Source organism: Lupinus angustifolius, chromosome LG11, assembly GCF_001865875.1.
Source record: "Lupinus angustifolius cultivar Tanjil chromosome LG11, LupAngTanjil_v1.0, whole genome shotgun sequence".
In the NCBI taxonomy this organism is placed as follows: domain Eukaryota; kingdom Viridiplantae; phylum Streptophyta; class Magnoliopsida; order Fabales; family Fabaceae; genus Lupinus; species Lupinus angustifolius.
This window is the reverse complement of record NC_032019.1, coordinates 1,043,164-1,063,702: the sequence shown is the minus strand read 5'-3', so window position 1 is coordinate 1,063,702 and position 20,539 is coordinate 1,043,164. Positions and strand designations below refer to the sequence as shown.

Sequence of the window (20,539 nt, the reverse complement as noted above, 5' to 3'; positions counted from 1 at the left end):
AATGAGAACAAAAAATCACACAAATGGAAACCACCAATAAATTTAGCATTTTAGCAAAATATTTAATCAAAAGGTACAAAAATAATTAAGTTTCATGTTATTTGAAACACAATAGAAGTAAAAAATTTAAAAATTATTTATAATAGAGGAAACCCGCGGGTACCCGTTCTACCCGCGGGTACCCAGAACTACCCGCAAATACCCGCTCACGGGTACCCGTACGGGTACGGGCGGGTATGGGTATTACTTTTCTATTTTAAAACGGGTAGCGGGTAGCTACTACCCGTGCCCGCCCGTACCCGTTGCCATCCCTAGAAAAAACAAAGTCTTTTCCCATCAGGAAGGGTCGGTGATATGGATTGAACAACGTCATAATGTTCTATTGTAAAACATATTTGTAGACAAAGAATTTAATAATCCGCTACAAGAAACAATTAGTTGGAAAAAAGATAAAAAAAAAGTTAAAGGGAATGAATGAAGGGGGAGATGGGTATTTGATCCTACCGATACCTCATACTTTCAAAGGAAAATTAATATTTTGAAAATAAAAACCAAGTACTGGATGATTGGTCATACCTCTTGGGATCACATGGTAATGGATCAGTCCAGAAATATTCAGCATCAAGTGCATCTTTGGCAGTAATTCTCTATAAAGTAAGAAATAAAATTGACAATCTTGTATTAGGCTGAAGATTATAACAAAATTAATCATCATAAAAGTATATGGCCCAACAGTGAATAATAAATTATCATTGGATTACACCGAAAACAATACATACCTTCATATTTTACAAATGACATACGTATAAAGCATAAAGACCAACGTTTAAAACTGATTTATAACAAAATTTATGCTTTTTGCACCATTTTCAAAACATTACACATGCCTCTAAAAAATGAAAACAGATGCACACCATTTTTATCTTGTGTTTCATTCGAGACTTGTCAATTTAAAAGACATAATAATTACAAAACAATAGTGGATACAGTCAACCTTATCAAATTAGAACAGGTTAAGGTGATACAAAATAAATTGGGACAAAGGTATTTGAAGTGCTTAAAAAGGCATTCAAGATTTCATTAAATCAGATCCATGAGTGAAGAAATGATACCTGCGCCGGATCAAGTGCCAGCATCCTCTCCAACAATTCCAAAGCATGACGATCAAAACTATACTCAACTCGTAGGAAGAAAATCCTTTTAGTAAGTATAAAACCAAAGAAGATGGATGATACACTTACTTTTTTGTAGGATAAAAAGTATATATGAATGCTGATACTCATACTTACTGCCTAAAAACTTCCCTCAGACGTCTTTTCATTGGCCTTGTGGGCTTAAATTGATTATACCAAGGAATCTTAGAAACTCCAGGCCAGATCACCTCATCTGGTGCTCCGCAAAGTTCAAATATTTTATTTAATTGTTCTGGCTACAGTAATTACAAAGCAAACAATAATTACCATGTGGATATACACCATAGGCCATATATATAATAAAAGCAAAATCTGGAATGGATGCAAAAATAACTGAATAGAATGCATATATTGAAAATACATAAAACATCATTGACCCTCTGAATAAAATGACAGTTTTAGAGGCAAACAAACAGGTGATTGTGGCAACCAAGATGAAAGATGCATTAAATATGCAGAGAAAGAAATGTGGCAGTAATTATTCAGAGGTGGATTGAAGAGCCATAAAATATTATCAAGAATCCTTTTTTTCCAGCCATTGTTAATGCATAGCTGTATTGACAATATACAACATAAAACCATATCTAGCCAATAAACAATATCACATGAATCACTCACCATTTTGCTTATATCACTCAATCACCATGCATAGAATATCACTAACCTCATCTTTTCCTGGAAAGATAGGCTTCCCATGAAGAAGCTCAGCAAAAATGCACCCAACAGACCACATATCTACTGCTGGTCCATACTTTGTTGTCCCTAGCAGTAACTCAGGCGGCCTAAATATATAGTGACAAAATTAATACATGCACTGGCCAATCACATAACCTCGACACTTTCCCAGATGAACTCTGATGACATCAATGACACCAATTACCTGTACCACAAGGTAATGACACGGTTTGTAAGATTTGCATTGTGGTCATTAGAAAATGATCGTGCCAACCCAAAATCAGCAAGCTTCAGATTTCCTTCATTGTCTATAAGAAGATTTGACCCTGCAGCAGAACAAAATACATCAAATAGGAGAAATGGATCTTCATGAAAATATAAAAACATTACTAAGTTAATATCTATGATGAAGAAGTATGGATGTCAGATACGAGACAAGTTCAAAAGGGGGATACAACTTTTGTTTAAAAATAATTAAGATAGTGGCAAGATATGACAGTCTACATACAAAAAATTATATATTTCATCTCATAAAACATATGAATGCATCAGAAGAGCCCATAAATGAAGCACTATAGCAGGAACTTTATAATTGAAGGGAAGAGCAGAGAAAAGTTTTTTTTCCAGCTTAGGTCTTAGTTTTTGCAAGTACAATGTAAACTAACATTTATTGAGTATCCGTTCTAGTATCAGTATTGGGTACATATCTGGCATCAATTTGGCATGCATTTCAAAGTACATATCCTAGGCTAATACACATACCTTTGATATCACGATGAAGAACTTGATTTACATGACAATAGTGAAGCCCGGTCAAAAGTTGTTTCATGTAACACTTCAAAAGTAAAGCAGAACTCAGACCACACTAAAATGAAAACTATTCAAATATAAAAGAACACTCAATATTAATAGTAAATTAGTAATACCTTAATTTGGGGAACTGTAAATCTCATCCCAGGACGGTCAGCAAGACCTGTCAAATCATGGTCCATGTATTCAAAGACCATATAGATTCCACCTTTATACTTGTTACCATCTGCAATCCCCAAAACCATAAATGGAAAGCAGAATAACTGGGTTAATATGGAACTAAGAGAATTGAAAGGGTGTTGATGGATATTTTCACAGCTTAAATTATAAAGCATATTATGTGGTAGTTGCTATGGTCTAATTGTAAATGAAGTAATTGGCTAATAACATGGGAACAAATAACTTGCCTGGCCTTCCTTGTTCATCTTTCTCAGGGCCTAAAAAAACAAAATGTTAGACAAATGAAACAATTCTTTTAAGCATAAATCATTTTAATAACAGGCATAATTATACTTAAACGACAGCACCTGGAGAAGTCACGATTTCTTTCAGCTTGATCACATTTTCATGGTGTAGTTTCTTTAGAATTTTGATTTCACGTATAGCAGTTATAGGAAACTGCAATGACAAAATTTACAATACATTTCAGAGTAGAATAATACAATAGTAACAGAGTGTAGATGCAACTTCGGATTTAGGTCCATTGAATTGCAGGTACAATGAAAAGTTTGCAAAAGCAAAAGAGACATCAGGAAATAACAAATGAAGTGAAGCACTAACAATATAATAAACAACAAAAATATTCGAAGACATACCCCCTCTCTCTCGTTATCCATTCGTATTTTCTTCAGGGCGACAATCTCACCAGTCTTGATTTCTTTAGCCATGTAAACTTGACTGCAAGCGAAAAAATATGAAGGCACGGATCAGTTCTCTTCAGATTCAGACAACAACAATGTGGTAAGAAGTTTTATGGAACATAAATTTTTTAAGTATTTCAAAGGTGTCAATTGTCATATACAAATGAAGTAATGAACAAGTATCCAATCCCCAAAAATAATGTGAGGATAAGAAGGCATTTAAGCATGTGATACAAATGGGAACCATGGCCAATGAAAAGGGAAAGACTAGTTTTTGACTTGTTGCAAATAAGATCGTTGATTATGCTATAAGGAGAGCTGATCCATGATTAATATTCACGATGGATTTCGAGGAGAAGGCAAAGCAACAAACCAGAAATAATAAAAAAACAATACCAATAGAAGAAATACATAACAAAGAACTCACAAAGCACCTAACTTGTGCCATCCAGACACCCTCAAAACTCTTTTAAAGGAAGGTCTCCATTCAAACTTTTTCTTAATGACATGCAAGCCATGTTATTCTTCATAGCTGTTTCAACTTTCAAGCAAGATGATTGCTTCACACATAAAATATTTCTAATTGATATAACTAGATGCTCGTGAATCAAGAATTCAAAAAATATCATGCAGGTTTTCTTCAAGTTCAATCACAAGGGCAGAGGGAACAGGGTGACCGACTGATGCCATGGTCTCCCCCAAAAAAATATTTATTTGTAACGCTATTTGTTTGATGGAGCCTACTTCTGATATGCCTATTTGAAATTGCCATTTCTCTATTAAAAAACACAAAACATCCCTTACTTACATACTCTGTAGAGCTAATAAAAACCCAAAAATGATACAGACAACAAATAAAGAAACCTAGCAATTAGAATAAGGTGCAGAGCACAGCTACAGATGGTAAGGAAGTGCACTGCACCATTAATAATCTCGATATCGTTGAGAAGCAGAGGGTCAGGGTGTGTGAATTTGATAAGCTCGCAGATGCGGCAAGGGATTGAGAAGGATAGTGACAATTAACAAAATTAGGGTATTTTCTTTTGAAGGTAAGTTTTTTTCTTATTTTGAATGATCATCTGATTATATCATAAAAAAATTGTAACTGATATGGTTACATGCAAATCACAAAAATCTCAAGTGAACATTGTTTTCAAGTTCAACCAATCTAACTCGATAAGAACATATCCTCTAATCCCAACGAAGTGTTGCATAATGCACATAAGCACCACAATAATTGACGACTAGAAGTAATGAAAAGCATAGTTATAACTGAATTGACAAAGGGTAGATTAAAAAAGAAACGATTTTGATAAGTAAAAGGTTAAACAGTGGAGAAAGTGAAACTAACCCATAAGTACCCTCGCCAATTTGTTCCAATTTCTCGAAGCAATCAACGCTTCTGGAACCCCAAGAGGGGGATTCAGTCACGTTCAGTTGCCCTGGTGCTGCAATAGCCATTCCTTCCAAAACCAAAATTCAAAAGCTGAGAGAAAAATCGAATTAGGGTTTCACGCATCAACGAATACAAGCACCCAACACAAAAGAGAAACTAAATTAAATGGAAAAAAACTAAAGCGTTTACACCGACGTACTTGTGTTTTTATTCAAATACATGTATTACACTTACTTTTATACTAAAGAAACCATTTCTAATTTATATATTTATTTTTGTTAAGAAAATAATCTTTTTTATGTGTGATTATTATCCTAATAAATATTGTTCACAAGAATCAAATTTTTAATATTTTATTGATCTCGAAGATCTAATGAAATCTTACACTACTAAAATAACATCTTATTTGTAATCATGATTAAGATTGTTCTATTTATTTTATGAGAATAATGTCATACAGACATTTTCCACATAAAAAGGGAATCTTTTATTACAATAGAAGGAAAAGTGATATCGATTATTCAAGAATTGAAGTCGATTTGCTTTATAAAAAGAGGATATCAATAAACTTCTATGAAATGGTTTCACGGTATTCAGCCAATTAACTTGATCGTGGGCTATCATTGAGAAATAGGAATTCGTGTTATCAAAAAGACTCCTACTATAAGGAGATAATACATATGACAAAGTAGGCCCAAAAATATTGGGCTGATTTGCATAAATTGTTCATAGAAGGGTCAATGTCTATAGCCCAGTTTATGTTTATTTGGATTTTAACTGTTACTGTAATGTGGTCCACCTTGTGGTGCAATCTATCCTGCACACAATTTTATTTCACTCCAAAATCTCAAGAATGTGAAAACTATCTCATATGTAATTTCATATTTTAATAATGACCCAAATAATATAACATCTAAAAAAATTCCCATGTTTCTATCATTCTATATATAAATATGATTGAATGCTCCATTAATTATTAATCCCCTATTATTAATGTTAGAAATTAGTTAAATTATTGTCGATAAGAATTGATCCAACTTAAAACTAGACTAAAATCCATGCAAACTATTTTTCATTTTTGGAAACTCATTGTTTTAAGTGCAATGTATTTTATTTTTGAAAGTGTTTTATTACAATTTGCCTTTAATTTCTATTGGAAACTTAATTTTGTTCATTACAGAAAAAGAAAGAATGATAGAAATTAAGAAGTGAAAAATGTGAAGACTATTTCCTGAGTGGGAAAACAACTACTCTCTCTCTCTCTCTCTCTCTCGGTGGCTCAGAATCTCACCACACTACTACGATCTGATTCTCCCTATTCTTATTTCCCTCTCTTCATTTCCTTTGGTAACTTTACTCTCTTCAATCCTCACTCGTCCTCTTTCACAAATCACCCTTTTCTCTATTTTATTCTTAATTTTTTCTTTAGTGGGTTCTATGTTTTTTAGCATAATATGGTGCTTGGAGTAAATGGTTACTGATTAATTGAAACCCCATTTGGAAAAAATTGTATTTTGAGAATAAAAAATTGATTTGATTTGTTCTAGGTTTTCTTAATAGTTGGAGTTTTGTTATGATTTCTCTCTCTGAGGTTATGTTTGATGGTAAAATTTGTTTCTATGAATAAAACTGTGCTTCTTATATGAATATAACATATGCTCCCTGAATTTTTCTCTTCTTTCTGGTTTTAATTTTCTTTTCAATTCAATCCAACAGGTTCATTCCATTTCTCTGAATAATTTAATAGTTTTTCTGTTAGAACTGGACTACTTGTACATTGTGATTTGTGATTATGTCAATTTTAGTGCTTAATGATTTGATATAAAAAGATTGTTAAACTTATAGTAGCAGCTTCTCTGTTAGTAGTCTTGACATGCCCAAGTATTGTTTAATGTGCCTATGTTAAGTATAGCCTTAATTGAGGCACTTGATTTATGATTTCCTTTTGTAATTTTGAAGATAGTTTCTTTGTGGAAATGTGCTGTTATGTTGCCATTTGCATTCAATCCAGTAAAAAACTTTTCTTTTCTTATTTGTTGAAGGAAAGTCTTCTTTACATATATTGTTCATACAGTTTCATGTTTCAGTTCCGGCTCTCTGAATCAATTGTCATGGCTTCTCTTCTTACAAAAAAATACTTTGTAAGGTTGAGAAGTTGGGGACAAGATTGATGTCTCGGTTTAAAGAAATTTTTGATCTTATTATGGTACCTTTACTGGTTCAAAAGTAATAATTCGAGATAACCTGTTCCTACCTCATTCATTTATTTTCAATTTTATAATGTCTCGATCTATTAACTTATTTTATATTTCTGAATCTCTACATTTGGTGCAGAAGAAGAGTTGCAGCTTGGTGCAGATTTACAATTTAGAAGTCCCGTTTAAGAATGTCAAGTGGAGCAACTCACTGGTGTTACGCATGCAGGCAGCCAATTGTGCTTGAAGGGAGAGATGTCATCTGCCCTTACTGTGATGGAGGGTTCATACAAGAACTCAATGAGATACAAGAAACTGCACCCCAATTTACTGTTCCGTCGCAATCGGGAGAATCTCGTCAAATGCCTGACCTTTTTGATGCTATACATGCTTTTATGGGGCGGAGAGGTTCTGATCCTAGATTTGAGCTTATAGGTGCTGTTGATAATGTCATGAGGCAGAGAATGTCCGGAAGACATCCAAACTTTGATGTTAGAGGAAGGTATGGTTCTGTCCCAGTTCCTCCTGAACAGGGTTGGGGTGTTTATAGTTCTGGTCCTTATTTGATATTTCATGGTCAAGTTCCTGGATTCGCCTTGTCTAATGGTGGCCCAAGAGGTGGTCCAAGGCGCGTTGATTTTGGGGACTATTTTATGGGCCCTGGATTGGAAGAACTTATCGAACAACTCACCACAAATGATCGGCATGGTCCACCCCCAGCTGCACGTTCTTCAATTGATGCAATGCCTACTATTAGGATCACACAGGCACATCTTCGCTCAGACTCACATTGTCCAGTTTGTAAAGACAAATTTGAACTCGGCTCTGAAGCTAGAGAGATGCCATGTAACCACATTTACCACTCTGACTGTATTGTTCCTTGGTTGATTCAGCATAACTCGTGCCCTGTTTGCCGTGTCGAGCTGCCACCTCAAGGACATGCTTGTGCTCGTCGTAGTCGAAGCTTGGCAGGAACTAATGCCAACAGCAACAGTGGCAGTGATAGTGGCTCCAGCGGCAGGGAGAATACCCATCAGAACCAAGGAAGGAGAAACCCATTATCATTTTTGTGGCCATTCCGTTCTTCGAATTCAAACAATAATAATCATTATACTCAAACTAGGGGAAGCAGCTCTTCTTCAACCACTCCTGACCAGCATGATGGAACAAGCTATAGTGGATGGCCCTTTGATTACTAAAAGCTGCATTTCCTTTCATGGATAAATAATTGAATGTCTAGTAATGCTTGTAGTTGAAAATGAGACAGAAAGTTTGTGAAGATTTTATTTTATGTAAGGAAGATGGTTAAATAGTAGTTTGTTAAAATCTCTGTACATGCTATTTGCTTGATAAGTTGAATCTCTTTGAAGCTTTCACATGTTATTATACAATTTGATTGTTTCTTGCTGCTTAGGTAGTTTATCTGTTTCCTTTAAGTGGCTCGGAAGCAATCATAAAGTGTTGGGCTCGGGTTGTCGGTTTTGATACCATTGTTAGATGAATCTTCAAATCTGTGAAGTTTTCTGCAACTGAACAACTCACATGTTAAGGTAGTTTCATGAGCTAACAAATGCATTGTTGAAGGGACAACTTTAGGATTTGAACCCTGACACTTTGCCATTGCAGTTTGAGAAACTAATGTTGGGTATATGTGTCTATATGTATGACATGCAACAGAAGCCTTTCTATTGAGATGGCAAATAATAAAAAAACTTGTCATTTTTAGAACTTTGATTCAGTCAGTGAAACTTTGAATTCTGTGGTAATTCTGCCAAACCTATTCTGAAGTTTACATATGTTAATTCAATAGTCACCATCTCCATTTTGCTTACAAGTCTTTGTTTGCAAATCTACCCATTAACAGCCTAACAGGCAAATAGAAACATAATATTTTTATGTAAGATATCATCAACAATTTCCTATTATCTTTGATGTCCAAGTTGGCAGTAAACTAAGATTGCAAATCCTTGACACTGTCAAAGCTAAAACTAATGCAAAGTTTTGCATCAAGGATATTATTGGTGAAATGTGTTGTTACTCAGTTAAAGAATTCAAATTATAATTTTGTCAAAAGTATGTGTCTTTTCAAAGTTTTGTTGTTGTTGTTGATAGTCATGTGTCTTTCCAAAGTAATCAGTGTCTAATTTGAAAAGTGCAAATTGATATATCTAATTTGAAGAGTGCAAACTAATTAGTATCATTTTTATCTGAAGAGATCTTGTTAAGATTATCTGCAGAACTTGACCCAAGAATTTATCTCCCTAAAGTAGCCAGTGTATTGAGTCATTGTAGCCTAGAGTCATAGACTCTAAAGAATCCATGCCTCCTTGTGACATGAATAATCATATGATAAAAGGCAAGCATAAAATAAAGAACACGTATCATGTAATGTAGGGACCAATTTCTGATGATAGACTTTTGAGTTTTTGCATGTTGTGATTTTGTCACATCCAAAAAACAAATAATGAGGGTCCATGTTGGCATGCCTTTATTAATTATTGTGGTGACAAGGAGTCACAAGCAGCATCATTCTCTGCCATCAAGGGTTGAATTATATGTATACAAATATAAAATACAAGGTCAAAAACAAACAAAAACAACAAGGGTAGCACAATTTTTGAAAAATATTTTAGCATATAGACAACTTATCCATTTCTTATCGTTTTCTATTTTACGGGTAAGTTTGCGAGTTGATATTCTCTTTCATGATTCGAAGATATCGGGTGAAACTTACCGTATTACTTTCCTCCAAGTAAAGATCAAATCCAATGAACCTCAACCACTTAAAATCTTTGCATCAAGGGCTTGAAGATTGTCACCAGGTTGGACAGGATCCAATCATACACTATAACACTATCCTTTATCAAATGGGATATTATTGGAAGGCAAAATGGACAGTTCATAATCTCTAATTGAATTTCATTGTTTTTTTATTAACTCTAATCAAATGGACAGCTAGCATGTATAATAGCAGCCAACAACCACTTATAGCAAACAAATTGGAACATGTTTCAAACCAAATCAAGAAATCAGAGCCAATTATTAACACATTCCACCTAGTGTGACACAAATTAACAAAGATTGATAGAGTGAAAAATGGAAAGATTGAAAATATATCATGAATGGTTAGATTAAAAGTTAGCTAATGATCATGTAATAATCTTAATTATCCATATAAGATTTAATAGTCCATATTTTAATATTCGTAGAAGACCCTTTTTTTCATAGGATCCCACAATGGTTGTGCTGAACCAGCAATCCTAGAATAATGTTGCTCATAAGATATAATGGTACTAGAGATTTTTGCCCTTTTTTTTCATAAAGTCAGATTTTTACATCATCTAGACCACACCAATATCATAAGACAATGAAGTTATACTATAAGCATGCTCTAAGAATCACTTATTTATCAACTTCTTGTTAATTTGAAATAAATTGACAAAGATGAGCCCCATTTATTTTTGTCTTTCATGATATGAATACCTTGGTGGAACCTGCAATATTACTTTGTTCTAAGGGCAAGAAAAAGCTCACATGTTATAAAGTGGAAACTCTTTGGTTCCATGTTAATTGTGTTAGTATAAACCATCAAATTATCTTTGTAGGCACACTTCCACATTGAGAAAACAATGAAATTAGGCTTATGTTCAACTTGATATAGTTGTTACTTGATATGAGTTCATGACCATATAAATTGCCAAATTTTACCCCTAAGGTCAAAATGGAAAAGTTAATATGTACATGACCCTTATCTAAAAGTGTTTCCTTATCTCTACATAGTAAAACATGCTTCAATTATAGTGGAAAGTTAAATGATTATTGAAAGAAGGTGAAAGAAAAAAGCCACATGAGTTTTTAAAGGTGTTGAAAGTTCTCAATTAATTCAGAAAGAAGTACATATCCTGAACCTCCAAGCACCAATAGTAGGGTGATCCTCCCTCCTGGAACTAGTTCAGGTAGCTTCACTGATGGAGATGACTTTGAGTACCTATCAGACCAGGACATTGCAGCCGGAATAACTCCGAAAAGCACCAACACTAGAGGTGATATGAAACGATGAGAAAAACTTGCTCTGTCAGAATTTATTTTAAGCAACAACACATGCATGCATGCACTTGCAGAAATTTTAGCTATACCTCCATATGTTCCAGCAAAATCCAAGGCTTTAAAAAATATTTCCGGATCCAACAATGAGAGTATTAGTGGTGGAACCAAAGTTAGTATATATGGCAGTGGCCTGTTCTCACTTGTTGGGAGTTTCAGCACTGAAAATCAACACAATGAAGCAATAGATGTATCATTCAGATGAGTAAAATTTCATACCAACAAGTGACAACCTCGCATCAGAAAAATCTGAATACTTGGGAAACAAATCATTGAATAATTGGAAAATACATAGAAGTAGATTCAAGTAAATTACTAGTCTTTCAGATGTGCAATATAGTTGCATGGTGAAGCATACAAAAAGGTAAAGACAATGAGAGATACAATGCTTACAATCTGCGAGAAAATCTGACAAACCCAAAACAAATCCAATGTAAGATGTAGCAATAGCAAGAAGTGAGAACACCTCAACTATAGGCTGCAGGATTTGGTTGAGGAGGATAAAATAAAATAAGAAACAATATGGTCAATAAATTTCTCCTCTAAATTTTAAGTATTTTTCATACGGTTGCGGCTGAAAATTGCTTGAGACTGTCATAAACTTACCCCAACTGTTTCATTTGTAGATCGCAGTTGTTGTATTGGATCAAGGCCCATTACATTGTCATTGACAGTTCCTAAGATCACAGCATTCCAGATGAGAAACAGAACAAGAGGTATACCAGTTCCTAGGATTATTGCACTCCTGAAAGAAAAAACCAAGCCATATTAGATAGAGCTCTAGAAAACAGTGAATAGACGACACAAAAAAATTTAGAATAGGTATTATCCGGAGCATGACTAAGTGCAGAAGAGGGAAGAAATATAAGTAAATGAGAAGTAAGATGCTAGACTATACTAATATGAAGGAAGTTGAGACAGTCTCAACATCAGAATATTAAGTATTGTGTTAATTTTTAATGCATTAGTACATATTTGAAGATCACTATGCCAAGTTCTCATTAACCTTGTTGCAGATGCTGAAATCATCGGAGAAAAGAAATACATAAAATAACCAAACCTATGCAATATGATTAAGTTTGTAGGTTATTATGCAACACAACCATCAAAACTTGGCCATCACAGAGGAGAAATGAATTATAGTACTTAAAATGAAATCAAAGTAATCACTTCAAAACAATTGATAAAATAAATATTCCAAATGTAAGTAATAAGCCTAAGTATCGTACGATCAGAATAATTGTTACAGCAAAGAATGGCGATGAGATTTGTCACCTTACTTTGGACAAGTCTCCTTCAAGATTTGTGCAAAGAACAGGTACCACATTCTGCATTAGCATATCAAAGTGTTAAACTCTGTCAGTTCTTCAGTAACTGGAGATTCATGAAGTTACCTGGTAAACAAATGAGAGTGCAATAATTGGTATACTCATAGGAGCCGCTTGGAAGTTAGCTTTCAAAAGAGCATTCAAGTGTAGGTCTCCACTTGCAACTGCCTAAGATATAAAAAATAATCTCTATCTCAACATAAACAAATATATTTCAAAATTGGAAAAGAAATCATCTTGAAAGACTCACTCCCCTGGTGCTTAACCAAACGAACGAGAATAGTAAAATAGTGCAGAAAATGAAAAGAATTTCATAGTTTTTGACATGAAAGTCTTACCACAAGAATTGCAAAAGAGCTGATGATACCAATAACTAGAGCCCCATTAACTGCACCAACAAAACGCTGGCTACACAATTCAATTAAGTCCTGTCAACTTTTATACCCTTAGAACATTAAACTTAGAACTGCAAGAAGTTAAATAATCATTCAGGCTCCACTTCTTTTTCCTGTTAGTTTTTATAGGCCTGGTAGAAATCTTTCATAAGTTACTTATACTTTTACCTTTTGTAAACTCGTGAGTTAAGCATCAAGCGAGTATAATGTGCATGAAAAGATCGTGTGAATCACATAACAAATGTATGCATACATAGAAATACTCAGGCATGCAAGATTCATCTTAATTGAGAAGATATTTTAATATATTCTTATGACTAAATTTGCACCAGGGTCATTTACCCCAACAAAAGGATATAACTTACAGAAGGTAAGTTTAGATCAAGAAAGCATGAAGAAAACTAAACCAACCTTCCAAAGAAGCATATGCCTCCAAAAATCAACGAAAACAAAGTTGCACTTCCCCATCTGTGACCAAAATGCTAGTATCAGCACCTAACAAGGTTTACTCGGAATACCGAACACAAAGTTTGGGTCACATAATGACAGTACTAGGAGGAATAAGTTCAATGAAAATTTAGGGAGAATGCAAGGCAGAGTTCGTGGCTTGTACGTAGGAATGCCAAGAAAATTTGTCAATATATCAGAAGAGCGTGCCATATAGGCAACAAGAAGGGCATAATGTATGAAGATGTATGACCAGCTGCAAGAAAATGACAATCATTATTAAACACCTCTTCAAGAATGAAATGAAGTTACAGAAGATCATAATCTCTTAGAGAAGTAGCTAAATAATATGTACATTTATAAAGGAAGGAAAGTTGCAAGGCTATAAGGAATGAAGGTTTCTAGATAATCTAATCACTTCTGTGTTCATAGTGATTTTATATCTATAAAAGCATTGACTGCTTCTGCCTTCTGCACAAACTCTCTTGCAGCATTGTGTTTCACAAGAGACGGAAAGCATCTTCTTTTCCATGGAAGTAATGCCTCTTTAAATCAATTATAGCATGTTGACACAGTGTGTCTGGGTTATAGCCATATTATGCATGTTGATTTCCCATAGTTCCACATGCTTAAAATTTTACGAAGATGATTTACGAACTTACCATGAAATTTGAACCCCAACTTCCCCTAAAGTTCTTCGGGCCATTGATACCTGAACTTAATCAAGATCAAGTTACTAAAAATCTAAATAGGCAGAATAGAAAGGTAAAGGTTGTCAGAATAACAAAAATTCTAACAGTGGAACACACTTGTGTTAAGTTTTCATGCTTTCTAATATCATGCATCCTTTTTCTACATATCCATGATTCATGCATAAAAATATATTACCTATCCAAAATCATGATAAAAGAAACCCTGCACTAAATCAGGATTCATATAACGTCAAGCAAAATCTATGCAAGCATCAAGCAAGCAAGAGTAAGCAGTAGAATGAGTTACCAATGACACGCCACCAGAACCAAGTTCACACATGGTGTTGACATTCACTTCAGCAACAAGCAAACCTGTCACAACCTGCAGGAGTTGATGAGCTTATGTGTGTTAAATTTTCAGTGGGAAAACAAAGTGTAGTGTATGCTACAAAGTTTTCTGCTTCGAAAGACAAAACTGAGGTTATAAACAATTGTGTGCTTGTAACAGTAATATTGCAAGCTAATTTAACTGGCATTGCTACAATGGAAAATCTTGGTATCATTTACGTACGACTTGGCATTCATGACTCGATATTGCATTATTGATTGTACTATTTTAAAATGTCATATAATAGATACGAATTATTACCATGAATAACCAACAAATGATGCAAGTAACTGCAGATGCTAAAAAGCCAGACTCTTGTGTCACTGCAGGAATTGCAAGGATCCCTGCACCCACCTGTGATATATATTTGCATTTGAGGAAAATTGTGACAATAAATAATGCTAGAATGAATACAAATGAACATAATCTAACAAGTTTTGCAGTTATGAATATTGAATAGTCAAATTTAACAAAGGGCATATTGAGTATAATCTTCACTTGTGAGCAGCTTCATCTTGAATTTTCTTCAAAAACAAAGGGCATGGCCTAATATTTATATCAAGACTGGTATGTGATAACCGAAATAGCTGTGGCGTATTATGCAAAGCATAAATTAGTGTATTTTGAAGTAGACTGATCTGATGCACATACTCATTCAGCATAATAAGCAACCAGGTTTATGTAACATTGTAATATATGTATATAGTCATGTTACAAAAGAAACTACTTTATATTCCTCTGTGCAGGAAACATTAGTGTATAGTGGCAGAGACTATAGGAGCCTAAAAGTGGGGGAGACTAACAGTTTAAACGAGAAACTTCGATAGTAAGTCTGACATCACATCTTGAGATTAAAAACACAAATAACATATATGATGTATCCCTATGGTGTCACACATGCATGGAAATCAGGAAGGAAAACAAAAGGTTGGTACTTGGTACTAAAGAGAAAGAAAAGAAAGAGCAAAAGTGGCGCACCGTAGTTCCTGCAACCAGGAAAATTGCACTGGTTAAGCTTCCTGAAAGTATCAAATATCAACACAGATAAACAATGTTAATAAATTAAGTTGTCAAAATGAGATTTTTACTCTGAAGAGTTTAAACAATAATAATAAACAAGAAGGACTTTTTGAGACACAGACTCCACAATAGCAGTAGTTGTACATACAGAAGAGAAAAGAGGTGTAGAATGCACCAACCAGGTTCCCTCTTCAAGGTAGCTTGGTTAAGATTTGAGAACAACCTCTCAAATTCAAATACTTCTTGTTCTTGTTGTTGTTCTTGTTCAGCTTTGGACTGCTTTTGTAAGAAGCATTTGTGGAGATTTGTCCTCAAAGGGTAAACACAAGTGAACAAGCTTTGTTGAAAAGTGATATGGTGAAAGGGAAGTCCCTTCCATAGTAGCTGCTGCTGCTGCTGCTGATGATGATGCTGATTTCTTGGTTGGATCACAAGAGTGGGAATTTGGAAGAAAGGAGAGTGAGAAGACAACATGATCATCATTTATATGTGATGTTTTTTGTACCTCAATTGAACATTTGGAGTCAGAACAAGTTCAGGTAATGGTTTGTTAAGTTATACTAGTGACAGGATTTAAAGGCTATACCCACCTCTACTTCACTGGAGATAATGTGGGCCATAGCCAAATTATGTCAACATAGTTCAATTATTGTTTCATGTCAAATACAATTTGAAATTTTGATTATCAACTAACAATTATTGTAAGCAGAGAGTTAACCTCGACATAATGGTAAGATAGTTTGTTATACGATTTACAAGTCGTGGATTCAAATCCTGAAAATATTATATTCGCATGGAGAATTTCATATATTCTTACCTCTCTGAATCCACTAAGTGAGACTAGTATCTATCATATGAGTGTTTCATTGATGCTCTAGGATCAAATTCTTACTTTTTACCCTTAATTATTTATGTATTATTGTAATGCCTTTGAGAATAGTGGTTGTAACTTTCACTATATTTTTAGTGCTACAGTTTTGATGTAAGATATGTTCAAAGATATTGAGCAGTCCATTTTTCTTGGTCCATAATGGCATAATTAAGTAAATGATATTTAATAAGAAAATGATATTTGCAACAACAACAAAATTATATTAACCAGATATGTTGTTGTTTATTAAGTTGCAGATGAGTATGTAACATGTGACTACGTGGCCAATGTCAACGACCCAGAAACCACTTGAGCAATTGTTTAATTGTTGAGAAATTGTCTATAAATTGTTTTTGCCATTAAAAGTCAACCAATAAAGATATCCCCACAACTTCAGAAATGGATACCCAATCCTTATATTTTTATCTATTGATCCATGAAAACATATCCTTATGTTAATTAATCCTGCATAAAATGGAGTACAGCCACAAAACTAATCACAAAAAAGAACAGTGCAAAGGCATTGGATTTCACAAAAAACAGTGCACAAAGTAGTTGCAGTAATACTGTAAAAACGTGCGGGCTTGTTGAAAGCATGTAAGTAAATGTGTAATGTGCATGTGGGATGCAACGTATTTCTTGTATGCTAGTCCCTCTCACTGAAAAGTTTACCAACATTTCATCAACTGTATAATCATACTATCATAGGGATCAAATATCAAATACACACAAATTTTCGGGTTTTTCTTTCCTTTTATTCACCCAACTTATCTCCTCTCATTCTACAGAGAAGGAGAGGAAACAAAATGTCTTGGTAAACTGAAAAGATCTTTCCCTTCAAATGGAGAACTCCAGTCCCGAGAAGCGGCAGCTGCTGTTTCTGCAGAAGCTACACCACCATCTTGCAAACCGGACATGCGACCCATGCTACCATTTGAGGGCACAGGTCTGAATGACGATTGAGGAACCACCCCAGAAGCATTTGAACCATACAATTGAGCAGTACTCTTGGAAAAAGGTGCAACCCCTGGCCATAAAGCTTTTGACCTAGGTGAAGCTATACTTCTATCCACGGACCAGTCTATGTTGGTATAATCGAAATGCATTGACCCACCTGTGCTCCAATCTACTGGAGAAGATGCCCCTGATGTGGCTGCTGATCCTAGCCCAGAAAAGAGTCCTAGAGAAGCAGCAGCAGCAAGTGTTGGAGATGCACTATTCTTATTCCACATGATATTACCTTGGCTGGTTGCTTGGGGATCAACTGAATAACTGCTGTCAGAGACAAACTGTTGAGGTTGATATCGAAGTTGGTGGTATATCTGATTGGAAACGTGATAGTTCTGGTTGAGGGTTCCTACGGAAGGAGTGTGAGATATAAAGGCATTCGATCTCATAGCTTCTACACTATTAGTCGGATACCAATTAGCCGCTATTCCAGAAGATGATCCCATGCTTGTGGCTGGAACCTGCTTTGCATTTACAGTTTGAGGCCGCTGCATCACAACTAACTGTTCACCAGCTGTTCCGTGTTGAAGGTTCTTATATTCACCTCCAACAGCCATATAATGATGAGCTTCAATCTTAGCAGGTTGGGGTGACACCTGCAAAGGCAGTGCCAAAGAGACAGGTGGATTAGATCCAGCACTTGGCCACCTTTTGTCAGCTGGTATAGTAGCCTGTTGGGACTTCACCCATTCAGACTTAGGCTGGGTTATCTTTAGAGGCTGAATATTTATATTACTGGATTCTGGAGATACTCCATTAGTAACTGCTGACTCTGCATAGTTAAACTCCTTTTCATCCTTTTTAATTTGATTTGGTGAAGGAACAGGTTTTGTTACTGGCCTTTGGGTCTGACTCACAACTCCTGACAGCTTAGCATTGTTAATGATAAGATGTTCACCAGTTTCCTCAGGCTTTGGTGGAGCCAACAGTGGATTCTGCCTTGTTTCTCTCAAGCTCTCTGCAGCCTTATCAAGATCACCCTCACAGATAACAATCACTCTTTCAACCTCCTGTTTTGAGCAACCATACCTAATTTCCATGGCAGCAACCCTAGCAAGTTCTTCCGATATGTCAATTTTCAAATTATCGCTACCTATGTTTTTATCCTTGTGGTTATCTTCTTCACCAGCTTCAAACAGCCATGCTACTGACTCCTCCACCCTTCCTTCATTCAGTATCAGTGCCACTGTTGCCCGCTCATGAGAAAATCCCATTGCCACAAGCTGTTGAGCAAGTGCTTCAAGTTTCCTTGACATAAGATAACCATTGCAACGCTCATGCAACTCTTGTGCTCGCCTTTCCTTCTGGCGTTGATGTTTTCTCTCATTCTTCTGGCGGATTTTCTCTCGCTTGTCATTATCAGCTCCTGGTGCTGATTCAAGTCGAACATGAATATTGGAAGTTTTCTCTTTATGGTCTTCAGACTCACCAGACCAACTGTCATTGTTAGAAACAGAATCATACTCAATACCAGCTACCATTGAACCGGCAAGATGTTCATCTGTTTCATCTATGTTCCGGAACCGACTATTAGAATGTATTGGTGAGGTAGAAGATGATGCTGACATTTCTAGAGCATGGAATGTTCCTAATAAAGGGTTGTATGCACTCGCTGGAATACCAGCTACTGTATTACCAGAAACTGCAGGCTTTGCAGAAGCCTTCTGAGCTTCCTTGCTTGCCTTTTTGTCTTTGGACTTGGATAGGGATATAGGAGACATCTCTTAGAATGCAAAGGTCCTACAACATCCAAAGAAAATAACTTTTGATACATTTTTTCTCTAATTGACTACCAAATCAGCAGAGTTACTTGTGTGAATAAATCCAGAAAAGAATGTACAGTGTTCACACATGAGTGCAGATGTTGAGATTTAAAAATTACGAACAAACAACATTGGAATACCTTCACCAAAAAATCCATGCCAAATTTTGTAGTCTAACTCAAACACAAAATTAACTTCCACATTTTCACATTCCTCAATCATCCCCAATAAAAACCATATTTTGAGAAGCACCCATGATACCAAATTCCCCAGAAAGATGATGTATATAAAAACAGCGAAAATTTTCAATTCAAATTCAAATACAACAAACTTATAAACTCAAATATTGTGATAAGGTGCCAAACACAAAAAAAAAACCTACAAATTCAAATAAAATTCATTAATTAAAAAACCGCATGAGCTACCACCATTCTCACACAATTCCCTACCAAATATCCATTCTGTCAAGTAGACCAATCCATTCAACAATTCTAACAAAAGCAATATGCGAAATTCTAATAACTGAATTCTGCGATTTCACAAAACCCAAAACTAAACATGCGAATTCTCACTCTCTGACATAATCAACGTAGCTAAAGAATACCATAGCCATTATCTTATAAGAAAAACGAAAATAGAGAATTGAAAAAAGGAGAACGAACCTGGGATTCCAGAAATAGAAGCGTTGCAGATGATGAAGATGTTGAATGGAGAAATGGGTAGAGAACAAGATAGAAATTTGGAAGGTTGAAAGTGAAATTGGGAGAATTAGGGTTTAGAAGAAAGAGAGAGATCTGAAAAAATGAAGAAATGAGAGAAAGAGAAAAAAAGTAATAATATGAAGAAAACAAGGTTCTATTAATGGAATCAAGACATTAATTTCTGTTGTCTGTAATAAATAAATAAATAATTAAATAACATTGACTTCTTTTCAATTTAAAATACTACGTGGCTATGTTATAGTACATTAATTAATGATGATGTCAAAAATTATTACATTATTGGAAGACTTCTGTTTTTTAATGCACATAAAAGGAGTAGATTTCACAAGTTGTTTTGCAAAACTGAAAAATAAATAATAAAAATTATGGTAGATAATTATATTCCTAAAATAATATTATGTGTAAATAAAAATGTATCAATTTTTTGCATACAAAATATAAATATTCAATTGCGTCACAGTTTCTAGCTTTTACTCATATCAACAAAAAAACAAAAGTTGGTGACTCTATTACTTTTGGTTCATCTATCATTTATTTCTTTTCTATTGTGCAAAGATACACTTTTTATTATTTTCATTAATCAACTTTTAACATTTTAGTCATTCCAATATTTAGTAGAGTATTACGGTATTAGACCAATACTTTATTGGTAAAAAATAATATATATGGGTA

General features: G+C 34.7%; 4 protein-coding genes across 13 annotated transcripts in view; 1 reads left to right on the top strand and 3 right to left on the bottom strand.

Moving 5' to 3' along the window:
- Positions 1-5,135, bottom strand: part of LOC109359995 (cyclin-dependent kinase C-2-like) — a 6,087-nt gene extending 952 nt beyond the window's left edge. Inside the window, exons 1-11 of the mRNA XM_019604716.1 lie at positions 4,890-5,135; positions 3,494-3,575; positions 3,206-3,296; positions 3,086-3,115; positions 2,795-2,904; positions 2,631-2,703; positions 2,074-2,194; positions 1,858-1,975; positions 1,290-1,429; positions 1,113-1,170; positions 577-647 (exon numbers count right to left, since the gene is read on the bottom strand). Of these exons, the coding sequence (XP_019460261.1) occupies positions 577-647; positions 1,113-1,170; positions 1,290-1,429; positions 1,858-1,975; positions 2,074-2,194; positions 2,631-2,703; positions 2,795-2,904; positions 3,086-3,115; positions 3,206-3,296; positions 3,494-3,575; positions 4,890-4,999 (1,004 nt within the window). The 5' untranslated portion in view covers positions 5,000-5,135. The remainder of the gene's footprint in view (positions 1-576; positions 648-1,112; positions 1,171-1,289; positions 1,430-1,857; positions 1,976-2,073; positions 2,195-2,630; positions 2,704-2,794; positions 2,905-3,085; positions 3,116-3,205; positions 3,297-3,493; positions 3,576-4,889) is intronic.
- On the top strand, positions 6,161-8,542 carry LOC109359999 (probable E3 ubiquitin-protein ligase RHC1A). 5 transcript variants are annotated; one of them, XM_019604731.1, is made up of 3 exons: positions 6,161-6,281; positions 7,269-7,631; positions 7,740-8,542. In XM_019604731.1, the coding sequence occupies exons 2-3, from the start codon at positions 7,321-7,323 to the stop codon at positions 8,326-8,328; spliced, it is 900 nt and encodes a 299-aa protein (XP_019460276.1). In that variant the 5' UTR covers positions 6,161-6,281; positions 7,269-7,320; the 3' UTR covers positions 8,329-8,542. The 5 variants fall into 5 exon arrangements, with proteins under 5 accessions (XP_019460276.1, XP_019460274.1, XP_019460275.1 ...); XM_019604729.1 differs by having other exon boundaries at positions 7,269-7,663; positions 7,712-8,542; XM_019604730.1 differs by having other exon boundaries at positions 7,269-8,160; positions 8,224-8,542.
- On the bottom strand, positions 10,842-16,080 carry LOC109359997 (tyrosine-specific transport protein-like). 6 transcript variants are annotated; one of them, XM_019604722.1, is made up of 15 exons: positions 15,901-16,074; positions 15,683-15,864; positions 15,462-15,502; positions 14,745-14,837; positions 14,403-14,477; positions 14,066-14,115; positions 13,570-13,659; positions 13,368-13,424; positions 12,900-12,969; positions 12,628-12,729; positions 12,509-12,561; positions 11,840-11,978; positions 11,627-11,711; positions 11,266-11,394; positions 10,842-11,166 (listed from the first exon to the last, which is right to left on the bottom strand). In XM_019604722.1, the coding sequence occupies exons 1-15, from the start codon at positions 15,984-15,986 to the stop codon at positions 10,985-10,987; spliced, it is 1,434 nt and encodes a 477-aa protein (XP_019460267.1). In that variant the 5' UTR covers positions 15,987-16,074; the 3' UTR covers positions 10,842-10,984. The 6 variants fall into 6 exon arrangements, with proteins under 6 accessions (XP_019460267.1, XP_019460268.1, XP_019460265.1 ...); XM_019604723.1 differs by having other exon boundaries at positions 15,683-15,870; positions 15,907-16,074; XM_019604720.1 differs by having other exon boundaries at positions 15,683-16,074.
- LOC109359993 lies at positions 16,921-19,985 on the bottom strand. The gene is made up of 2 exons (XM_019604714.1): positions 19,808-19,985; positions 16,921-19,122 (listed from the first exon to the last, which is right to left on the bottom strand). Exon 2 carries the CDS (start codon positions 19,101-19,103, stop codon positions 17,157-17,159), a length of 1,947 nt encoding a protein of 648 aa, XP_019460259.1. The 5' UTR covers positions 19,104-19,122; positions 19,808-19,985; the 3' UTR covers positions 16,921-17,156.